General features: G+C 38.7%; 1 protein-coding gene across 1 annotated transcript in view; it reads left to right on the forward strand.

Annotated features, from left to right (window-relative positions):
- Window positions 1-7,982: 7,982 nt before the first annotated feature.
- Window positions 7,983-12,613, forward strand: part of LOC124287663 (integumentary mucin C.1-like) — a 32,537-nt gene continuing 27,906 nt past the window's right edge. Inside the window, exon 1 of the mRNA XM_046724166.1 lies at window positions 7,983-8,007. Within this exon, the coding sequence (XP_046580122.1) occupies window positions 8,003-8,007 (5 nt within the window). The 5' untranslated portion in view covers window positions 7,983-8,002. The remainder of the gene's footprint in view (window positions 8,008-12,613) is intronic.

Here is a 12,613-nt window from a genome sequence, read left to right on the forward strand (position 1 = left end):
AAGTTGCTTCACCTATGCACCAGTGTGTAGGGTATATGAGGAAGGCAGTTTAACGTGTTCAATTCACTTTCAACGCCAGTTTACTGACGAATTCAACATGCCACGACTTAGCGAAGCTGACCGGAACATCGCCATCGGACGTCTTGAAGCTGGCGAATCTCAGTCATCAGTTGCAAGACACTTCAACGTGCATCACACAACAATTTCCCGTTTATGGAGGCGCTACAATCAACTGGGCTCGACCCGCGACCGACCTCGGAGTGGTAGACCACGGGTAACCAATGCTGCACAGGACCGCTACATCCGGGTGTTCCATTTACGTAACCGGGCCGTCCCAGCAACACAAACAGCAGAGAACGTCCCAGGTCTTCGCCGCGTCTCCGCCCAGACCATCAGAAATCGCCTCAGACAGCACGGGATACGCCCTCGACGACCTCACGTAGGATGCACACTACGACCTCATCATCGCCTGGCACGTGTTCGATGGTGCAGGAACGTCCAGAGATGGAATTGGAGACATTGGCAGCGAATTTGGTTCAGCGACGAATCTCGTTTCCAACTTCAAAGACACGATGGTAGGACGAGGGTCTATAGACGGAGAAACGAACGTTACGCCCGTAATTGTGTAGTTGAAGCGGACAGATTTGGAGGGGGAAGTGTGATGGTATGGGGGGCCATTTCTTACAACGGGAGAAGTGACTTGGTGCACGTCCGTGGTAACCTGACTGCAATTCGTTACAGGGATGAAATTCTGCAACGTCATCTTTTACCTGTCATCAACCCTCAACGTCACGTTTTCCAACAGGACAACGCCAGACCGCACGTGGCTCGCATCACGATGGACTACCTGACGAATCAGAACATCACAGTTCTTCCCTGGCCTTCAAAATCCCCCGATTTGAACCCAATAGAGCATTTGTGGGACCAGCTTGGGAAACGCGTTCGACGTCGTCAGCCTCAACCCCAAACGTTGCAACAACTGTCTCAAGCCTTGCAGGAGGAATGGAGGAGGATCCCCCAAGCACGGATTCAAAGACTGATCATGTCCATGGACAGGAGGTGCCAAGCTGTGTTGCAAGCTCGAGGTGGTCACAACAGGTACTGACCTCCACGCCATCTGTACGCCCGGTGCAATGGTTTCAGAGACAAATGATAGCTGCATGTTGTAAAGCTGACTTTGACAACATCCATGTGAAATTTTACGTTCGTGCGATCATTAGTTAAAGCTTTTTATTTGGAAACAAAATAAAGTGTTTACATTCCTGAGTTTTCACCTGTGCGTTTCTTTTTTTGCAGAGTATATGTTCAATACATACCCATGCATCTCTTCCAGAAATGTAATATCATACATTATGTTTCATTAGCTTCAACAAATTATGTTAACAAATTAACAAAACACATACCAAATCGCATTCTGGTATCAAATCCGAATGCAGAATGACGCGCGTTTCATGATGTTTTAATGCAGAAAAGTATTTACAATACAGTGCAGAGACATATAGAAGCAAAGAATGCGAAGATGTCAAAGAGCATCATATTCACATGTTGCTTTAAAAAACATTTTATGATGAAGATAAAATGGACAAAAGAGGGAAAACTAGGACCAAATTTGCCTCCAGGACAAAATGATTTACAATAGATTCAAATCGAGCAATTTGGACTTGAAACATATATTACCAATATGCGAAGTTAAGATGAACTGTTGTTTTAAAGATTTTATGGAAGATCGATATCCAAATGTGATTACAAAATGATCGACAAATCCCAATGTGATTACTATTCGACATGAGTTATGTGATTCCTATCGACATGTTATGTGATTCATATCGACATGTTATGTGATTCAAATCGACATGTTATGTGGTTCCTATCGACATGTTATGTGATTCCTATCGACATGCTATGTGATTCCTATCGACATGTTATGTGGTTCCTATCGATATGTTATACTGAATTCATAGCAAATATACTATTTACAATACTATAACTCATGCATATGATTATATGGTGTATGTGAAGTTGACTCGTCACCGAAAAGACGTGTACTGGGACTTGATTTGGTTTCAACTGATCACGAGAAATCCGACTGTGCAGGTGAGCGAAGCAGTCTCTTCAGATGCTTTGAAGAGTTAGCAATGCTTTAAAATGAATGACAGGGACCAGAATCATAATGCATTCAAACAAAAAGCAAAACGTTTGTGAAGGCTTTGAAAATTATTACTGTGTCCATTAAAATGTGTAAATTTCATTTAAAGTGAGTGATCCATAGACGAAAATTAGCATGGTGATAGTGACATTTTCAGCGGACGTAATGATAATAGTGACTTTGTTTGGTCGTAAGTCACGTGCGCAAATGAGGAGCTGGGGTGGGATGGGGAGTTCCAATCAGTACCTTTTGTGTGACCCCCCATGTGCTGTTATCACGACATTACACCTGGTCAGATTAAGTCAACAAATTCTGTCTTCTTTATCCTTCATTGTTTCTGCAACAAGTTGGCCAGATGTGCAAGTGTCTCATTCAAATGTTGGCTTTGACGCACGTATCGTGTTACCTTCCACATGTGCTCTATTGGGTTCAGATTCGGATATCTCGATTAAAAACGAAACTCCCACTATCGATTGATAATCGGGAGAAGGTGATGTTGACGTTGTTCATTTTGCGATACGTCGTCAGTTTGCCCTGAACCATCACCGAGTCAGATTCTCCATATTTGACAATCTATCCAACGCAGTTCAATGCAAACCATTCATTTCGATGTCTGTAGACAGTCTGTGCTTTTCTCTACGTTGAGGGTTGAAGACGAAATCATGCACCAGTTTCGCTGCTGTGTCTGTACGGTGCTGCTACATCGCAAATGTTGTCGTCGATGCATATGTCACAATACATGAAAAAATAACGGTCGTCCAGGTGTTACTCCAACCCATCGAAAACGATTCCGGGTTATTTGGTCCCATACACTCCTCAGAGCAGGCGAATCTCCTACATTCTCAGTGGCAGCAGCAAGTCAATGAAAGACTCTATGGTGGCTGATTAGGGCCATCGCTTTCTCGTCTTAAAATTCGGAGGCGAGAAAGCGAAAAAGCGATATCACGAGACGGGAAAGCGATAACACGAGACGAGAAAGCAATAGCACGAGACGAGAAAGCGATAACGCGAGACGAGAAAGCGATAACGCGAGACGAGAAAGCGATAACACGAGACGAGAAAGCGATAGCACGAGACGAGAAAGCGATAGCACGAGACGATAAAGCGATATCATTGCGCGAGAAAGCGATAGAGCGAGAAAGCGATAGAGCGAGAAAGCGATATTACCCACAATTCAGTGCTGTCTGCACATGATCGACTACAAACGGGAGCTCAGTCGCAATCGTAATTTCTGGATAGTATTAAATGGTTTTCAGTAATGTTCTTGCCCACGAATGGCGGTGTATGACTTGACGTTTAAAGAATATCTAATAGAGATGTAGACTTTCCTTTGACATGCAATTTGCACGTATGCAATAGTCATATCGTGAAATAACGGAAACGTTCATTTTGTGATGTGACTTAAGGAATTACATATTTTATGACATGACTGGATTCGAATTGTCTTAACCAACTTAATCACACCAACCAATTGAATTGTTTCTTTGATGGGCATTTTAGATGTTGAGTTGATGAAGAATAATGACAATTATTATGGATATACAACTTCTTTTATTCTGTGGAGGCGACGTTTCGACATAGGTTCTAATGTCGTTGTATATACAAAAGATGGGTTTGATGTACATAGTTGAATTGAAACAGATAATGTACACAAGAAATATTATTGATTACTTTATCAAGTGATGGTAGGCATTGGGAATGTACTATCCTTCATCTCTGTTGAGAGCGGATCGTATCTTCTTGATGTGTACTGCTTCCAAAAGTTTCCGAATTTTCTAGTCTGACTGGTTCTTTCCTATGGTTTTCTTTGAATTATGATGTTGTGTGACAAATGTGTCGGAAGTGCCAGATGAACGGGAGGGACCTATGACAAATAAGGCATTGTGACGAGTATATTTTCATGGTGATTTCCACCATGAGTGGCCAGCACTAAGACAATCAACCACATCCAAACCATCATCCTAAAATAAAATCACTGAGTGAGTGTGTGTATTTAAATATATGTCGCCTAAGAGCAATATTCATGTTTTAGGTTCATTGTTGATAGTTTTGTGACGCCATATTGTACGCCATCAGTTCAATTCCAACTTACATTTCAAACAAATTGGAGCTTGCGTTTCTTTTGCAGCTCAGTTTATTACATATACATCACATTCAGAGAGTTTTGAAGTATGTGACACTATAAATGAGCCGTATGTAGACAATTCATAAATAATTATCAGTTCTCGCTGTTTGGTTATAGGTGGAGGAATTAGAAATGAGGCATGGGAACTTAACCGTTTATGTTTATGTCACTTTATTGTATTTCAGGGTGATCAAAATACAGCTGTAGTTTCTTTGAAGTAATAAAGACGATGACATTTATTAACTGAAGTAATTCACCTACATGAACCCAATTCGCTCCTTCCCAAAGATAGAGGAGACGCGCGTGACAGTAATTAAAGCACCTTGGTACCTCAATGTAGTAACTGAACCATTCCACAGTCAATGGTGTAATCTAAGCAAATAAAAGGATGCAGTCAAACGTTCGTCTAGTCAAAGCTGAAAATAGTACGCAGTTAAACGCTGGTCTAGCTATATATAGTGAACTTCTTTGGATGGCATTTAGAAGTTGGTGTGCTGAACAACGGGGAAAGTTATATGGATATACAACTCCTTTATTATAATGTAAGCGACATTTTGGTCCGCCAATTTCAAACCCGTTCTGCCATCAAAATATCTATCAAAACCCATCTTTTCCCCCACGTTTTCTTCTGACAAAAGTTAGATAATAGACATGTTATACCAACAACTGGTTTCTTACAATATATTGTTACCCTCCGCCGCCATTTTGACTGTATGTAATAATTGATGTGTGCGATATGTACTCTTATACCACTATTGGTGGTCTATTGAGAATAAAAGTAAAGAAATGGGCTACAGTTGGACGTGGTCGCATAGGTTTTGATAAGCTGATTGGTGACGCGTGTATCCAATTAACCTTTCGTAACATTTTCGTTTCCAGAGGAGGACTTGAAACTCGTTCAATATATGGAACTATCTACCTGTATCATCTTGTTTATAACTTGGTCAACTCATGTCAAAACGATTGAAATAGAATGAGAGCAATAGGTGACATTCACTGGGATGCAGACAAATGGTTATACATATTTTTATTCAAATGAAATTGAATAGGGATCGGTGAACAAGCTGTAAGCTTATATAAACACCTCTCCCTTACAAAAACAAATAACAATTACATAGTTTGGCTGTTAGTCATGTATACGCTGTACATAGTCCAAAAGAAGAGAGGTATATCGACATCATAGGTTGAGAGTAAACAATCATTATCTTGAGAATAGGGCGTCAAATCTGCCTGACTTTACGATATATAAATGAACAGATTCAAGAATCTGCATATTTACAGGTGCAGTTGCATGGACATTTCCGAATAATACTGAGTCTAATGTATATCTTTTTTGGTAAAAGTACATGTTATTTCGAGTTACAGTATATATTGGACAAGTAAAGAAAAAGTGAAAATTGTCCTCATTTGCTAGTCCACATGAGCATATCGGACTTTCTAAAATGTATGTTTCATATTGTGAGCATTGAGGTCACTGCAGCCAAATAAACCCTCCTACACATCTACAAAACATTTATCATGTACACACTGGAGTGAGTCGCTCCCGTCCTTCTCTATCCCCAATTAAAACTACTTACAATATATAAAAAAAGCCACAGGTGCAAAGACTAGTACCTACTAGATAGTAGTTACTAGAAGAAACCAAATTACTCAATAACTACTATACTGGGTCTGAAAACAAAATATCAAAACACCAAACAAACAAAAACACCCTTAAATTCAGAATAAACCCTTTAAAACATCCCTATCCAGCCACACGTTACAGTTTAAACTCGATTATCCAGACTAACTCACAATGTCAAGGCCACACACCGCACGTTTCACAACCAATAAGTCACAATATACTTTACATTACTTACTTAGTTGAACTTATACGCAATCAAGTTCCCAACCCTCTTACGTCCAACTTCTCAACTCCCCATCTAAACTAAATTATTTTCAATATACAGGTGTATGATATGATATAGTACTTTATTCCCCAAGTAATAATTATATTACGTTTTTGTTAAACACCTATCACGTCGGTCGATGACTTGTGGCTCTGTCTCAAGTAGATAGCTGGGATATGGGGACAGACAGACATATAAGTATGTAGACAAGCCATTCTTGTAGAAGTATGGAAGACGATGGCACATACATTTAGAACAAAACCTTTTTCACATAAAAGTAGAAATATGTATGTGTGAAATAGGCACACATAAAAAGACCAGATGAAAGGCACAGGGTGTATAAAAATTCCATCACTGAAGCAATAAAGCCCGACGAGGAGTTCATTTGGTTGGTTTGTTGTTTAACACCGCACTGGAACACGATGTTACGGAGTATATTCTTATCCTTCATCAGGTGAATGAAGAGACTAGAAACTAGGAAACAGAAAGCTAAAGACGTACATTTGAAACAACAGTGATAAGATAACAAGGGAAGCCAGTACTTAATTAGCGCTAAATTGGTAGGGTGGATGGACAAATGGAAGCCAGGGATTGTTAATTCCGGTATGAATAATGAGATAACAATGGTGGCATTTAACAAGGGAAATGACAATAAAGAAATGCAAGCCAGGAATTAATCCAGGTCTAATAAGTGATGTAACAATAAATTAAATGATTGGTATCCTTTTTACAGACTTTTTAAGAGCACTCATTTATTTCAACGAAAACACACTCGGTTTCTGGAGTTATTGTTGGATTATTGTTTGGACAAGTTAAAGGATTAATTAGAAAAGTGCCACAGAATTTGAAAGCATGTTCATGTTGTTTCTATACGACTAAACCAATTGAAAATAAAGCCTCCTGTTGGATTAAATCATACGCAGGTTAGACGTCATGTGCAGACAGGGCAGAATTATGTGAAATATCGCTTTCTCGCTCTATCGCTTTCTCGCTTTCTCGCTCTATCGCTTTCTCGCTATATCGCTCTATCGCTTTCTCGCTCTATCGCTTTCTCGCTCTATCGCTCTATCGCTTTCTCGCTTTCTCGCTCTATCGCTTTCTCACTATATCGCTCTATCGCTTTCTCGCCTTGGTATATCGCTTTTTCGCTCTATCGCTTTCTCGCCTTGGTATATCGCTTTCTCGCTCTATCGCTTTATCGCTTTCTCACTGTATCGCTTTCTCGTGTAATGGTATCGCTTTCTCGTCTCGTGCTATCGCTTTCTCGTCTCGTGTTATCGCTTTCTCGTCTCGCGTTATCGCTTTCTCGTCTCGCGCTATCGCTTTCTCGTCTGGTGCTATCGCTTTCTCATCTCGTGCTATCGCTTTCTCGTCTCGTGTTATCGCTTTCTCGTCTCGTGATATCGCTTTCTCGCTTTCTCGCCTCCGAATTTTAAGGCGAGAAAGCGATGGCCCTAATCAGCCACCATACTTTCTCGCCTTGGTATATCTCTTTTTCGCTCTATCGCTTTCTCGCCTTGGTATATCGCTTTCTCGCTCTATCGCTTTCTCGCTTTATCGCTTTCTCGCTTTCTCGCTTTCTCGCTCTATCGCTTTCTCGCGTAATGGTATCGTTTTCTCGTCTCGTGCTATCGCTTTCTCGTCTCGTGTTATCGCTTTCTCGTCTCGTGCTATCGCTTTCTCGTCTCGTGATATCGCTTTCTCGTCTCGTGATATCGCTTTCTCGCTTTCTCGCCTCCGAATTTTAAGGCGAGAAAGCGATGGCCCTAATCAGCCACCATAAGACTCAGGTGCAGCCATTGTTTGTTCGGGTGGTGACTCTTGGTTCATAACGAGGTCGAAATGAGGTGAGTACAATACTTGATTGAGATATGGGATGAGAGGAAAACTTTTTTTTTTCAAAATTTTCCATGTCATTGTTTCTTTTGGAAATATTTTACTTCTGCAAGAAAGATGAAATCTAAGGTTTTCAGATAGTTAATTAAATTGGGAATTGTTTTGTTTTGTTTTTTGATATTACATAAATAAATATGTCTCTTTGCAGAGAAAATTATATGGTTTAGTATTTTGTTGAATTGTGAAGTACCAAATCAAAACAGATATTTTGTTATTATGATTTCTTTGTTGAGGTATTTATTGATCCAGATCTTAAGCTCATTCCAAAATGTCTTGGTTTCCTTACAATTCCAGTATACATTACAGATTGTTTCTTGTAGGTCATTACAAAAACTGCATATGTCAGAATCTATTAGTTTCATTTTCAAAAGCTCCCTTTTGGAATATATTATTCCATGTAAGAATATAAACTGAAAATTAAGAAGTTTAAAATCTTTTAAACTATGTCTATAAATACTGAATATCTTATGCCATTCAAAGTCACAATGAAAACGTGTTTCCCATTTCGAACATACCTTAAGTTTACTGTCATCAGAAAAAGTATATCATAAAAAAGTCTTGATCCTTTTATAACTGTAATGAGGCTTTTGTTACAAATGGTAATGTTCATATTGTTGATAGGTATCGCCCTGTTGTTTCTAATAGTTTGTTTCCAGGATATAGGCAAGATGTGTATAACATAATTGTAATTCTACATTGTTCCTCCTATACCATATATATGTTTTAATGTTACAAAAGGCATTATTCCAGATTTATCACATATATCTTCAATAGTTAAGATTCCTTTCTCATCCCAGTGTTTTATGAAGTCATGAGTATCTTTTAATCTGTGATTAAACCATAAGGCTGGGCTAGGATATCATCAATGTTATCTGCATCAACATCAGTCTTCTTACAATATTTAGCCCATGCCTTTAGAACATTAATCCAATAAGGGTTTTGATATCAAAAACGTTGAATAAATCATTGAAGGGTATAATACATGGATTATCTGCAGTGATTATTCTACAATGTAATCTCAAAGTGAAGATTTTTAAAGCTTCAATAAACGTTTGTATATCAATCATACGTAGCCCACCCAATTTTTTTCATCTTTTCATAATTTCTCTATTGATTTTATCGTTTTTGCCATTTCAAATAAATTTAAAGAATATTCTTTCAAGTGAAGTAATAAAAGTGTTGGGTGGATTGGGAAATGTGTTAAAAACATGTACTAATATTGAAACTGTTAATGTTTTGATAACTGTAATCTTTCCTATTAATGTTAAATGCCTTTTTCTCCAGACTGCCAGAAGTCTATTAGTTTCTTCAAGCCTTTTTCTAGTATTAATCACCCATAAGTCACATAGTGTTTAAGTAAATTTGATACCTAATACCTCAAATTGATGTCTGTGCCATTCTTTTTTTATATCATTACATAATCTTTCATCACTAGCCGCTTTTGTTCCTATCTTGATTGCTTTAGTTTTATCAATATTTATCTTAAGACCCGACCTCTTGTAAAAGGTATTCAATGTATTGATAGCAGCATACAGTAATTCTTAACAGTAATTCTGTGTCATCAGCATATTGTCCAAGTTTGTATTCTTTATCATCTATAGTAATTGCTTTTATGTCCTTATTTGCTCTTATCATCAACCTAAAACTTCAGCTACAAAGAGAAATAGGTAAGGGGATATGGGGTCCCCTTGTCTGCACCAACTTTCATTTGTAAAAAAGTATGATAAATGGCCATTTTGAACTACACAGGATGTTGTGTCTAAAGTTAAGAGGTCTGTCTAGCTCCTTAGTTGAGGGCCCAAACCAATTTTTTCCAATACTAAATCAATAAAACTTTTTGAGACAGTATCAAATGCCTTTTCGAATTTAATCAAAAATAATAAACTTGGGATATTTCTTTTTTTGGTTTCAAACATGATTTCATATAGTAGTCCTGTGTTTTCAATAATATTCTGCCTGGAATAAATCCAGTTTGATTACCATGAATAAGTGAGTCCTATGTTTTCTTTAACCGGTTTGTAATACAAGTGCTGATTATCTTATAAAGGGCATTTAGGAGAGGTATTGGCCTCCAATTGTTTAGAAAAGATCTATCTTTAGTTGGTTTAGGGATACAAGTTATAACTCCCCTTTTCATGGCCAAAGACAATTTCCTTTTAGTTGAGACTTTTTAAATAAATCTGAAAATTCAAACGTTTAATTCTTTCCAGAAAAAAAGCTGAAAAAAATCTATTGGAAAGCCCTCAATTCCTGAACCTTTTGTTATTGTTCATATTTCTGACTGCAGAGGTTATTTCATCTAAATCAATATCCCTTTCAATTGTGTTTCTCATATCATCATTTAGTGTGCCTCGTAAGGATGGGAAAGCCGCAATAACTTGGTGCGCCTAGTGTCTGCAAGAGTTGTATGATCCCAAGGGAGTTGAGATTGATAATATATTGTGCCGTTGAGATTGATCCAATGATCGAGGTGAAATAACCCAGCGCCTTGAATATGTACTAGTTGCGTGGATATGTGCGCTATATAAATATCCTATAATTTACGATGTACGATCATGAGTGCTCTGTTTATCAGGATTTCAAAGACCGTCCTACCATTCTTGCTCAGAAGTTGTTTGATGACATTTACAACATCCAAGACCTCAGTAAATCTTTCAAGAAGTTTTATGGTAGACATGCGGACTTTAACCTCGTTTCACGCCTCTTTGATAGAAAAGGTTCTGCATTGAGGAATATTTTTGCAGGCATAAAGTAATTAACTTAAACAATGACTGCAAAGAGACGTATGCCGTGAATGCCAAATATGTTAAATGAAGCCAAAAAAAACTATTAAAAAATCGAATATTAAACAATTTAATATTGAAACACTTTATAACGATGACATGGAATGTCGAATTACCATACAGATATCTTAACCATATATGTATGTACAATATACACACAGAAGTCACAAAAGTAAACAACTATATACACAGGTTATAGCATTACAATATAGTTTACAATTTAAGACATGGGTTATAATCATATTATTTTTATAGCCCAAATATGAATTAAGCAATAAGCTATATATGTGTATATTTACAGTTTATTACACAGACCAAAATTTTAAAGTAAAACATTATCTCAGCGCACACGATTTAACAGATCATCAGGTTTACTGCTTGACTAAGTGATTGGTAGAAGCAGTGTTTGTTTCTTAACATCGCACTGTAGTCCTACTGTCGTGCGGCGGCGGCATGTTAAGGTATACAGTTATTACGATGTAAATATGTCAAATCAGTATTTGATATGTTCCAGGCCGTTAGTTAAGACCTTGATTCCTGCATCGTTGTTTTCATATTGCTGTGGGTCGTTTATGGGACTTACAGAACGGACTGGCAAAAGTGCTCATATGCATTTAGTGATTACACAGCGTGACGAAACACATTTTGTATAAATTTGTTCTATATATATCAAGTAAGAATGTCTTTTGTTAGCTTATATACACACCTATTTTGAAGCTGTCTCACTCATCAAGAGCGCTGATGCATAACGAGAAACTTCGGCGAATCTTACTGGCGGGGTAATACGTATGTAAGCTCCTTGCCTCATACAACCATCAGTCTCTTCACATCTCTGAAGGAGGCTGCAACTACCCAGTTCAGATTTCGGCCTAGCACCTGGAACATCTATTCGGCAGAACTTGGTAAGTAGACACATACACTTTCCTCGTACACCATTACATGTCTCAAGCTGATGTACACCGAATCGTTTCCATATATTTATCTTTTATTCTTTGCCCCTTTGTTGCTTATCATCCCTCATAGCAATCGACTCTGGACCATACAATGCAGTGATCTATGTTCTGAGCAATGCGTCCCACCGTTTGGGGTACGAAGTCAGTGTGCATGACTACCTCTTACGACCACCAAAGGCGTAGGCGGGGATCCAGGAATTTTCAAGGGGGAATGGGGGGTTCGAACCCCGCCAATTCAAAACATTATCTTCAATGTGGTCTTCAGTCATTTTCAAACGTTCGTCAAATCAACTTGGAAAATGACTGTCAGCTGTGAACGGTTTGGGAACCAAAACCCCACAACCTAGTCATATTCCTCGTGAACCATGCAATGCCTTCGTGCACGTTTGCAGAGGTTATTCTGACAGTTCAATGAAAGTTCAAAAGAACCCGGAAGGTTGCGGGTTCGATCCCCGACCGCGTCATACCATTAGAGACGTTAAAATATGGTACTTGTTGGTCCCTGCCTGGCGCTCGGCATTAATGGGTACAACAAGGACTGGTCGGCTCGGAGTCAGTATAGTGTGTCTGAGTGGGGTATTCATGCTTCACTGCGGCGTGGTATCTCAGTGGCCTAGCACTATAAAACCAGCTTCAGTCTGGGCTAGTAAAAGCAGCCGCACATACACATACACACGCATGCACGTCGTCATATGAGCGAAATATTCTCAAGCACGACGTGAAACCCAATTTCACCTCACCTCACCTCAAAAGAACTTTTAGTATTAATTGTCGATTGTATTGTCCACAGTAACCAATAGACACGATACTATTGCCTTATA

Source organism: Haliotis rubra, unplaced genomic scaffold (genome assembly GCF_003918875.1).
Source record: "Haliotis rubra isolate DU_JTF1 unplaced genomic scaffold, ASM391887v1 Scf404, whole genome shotgun sequence".
Classification (NCBI taxonomy): domain Eukaryota; kingdom Metazoa; phylum Mollusca; class Gastropoda; order Lepetellida; family Haliotidae; genus Haliotis; species Haliotis rubra.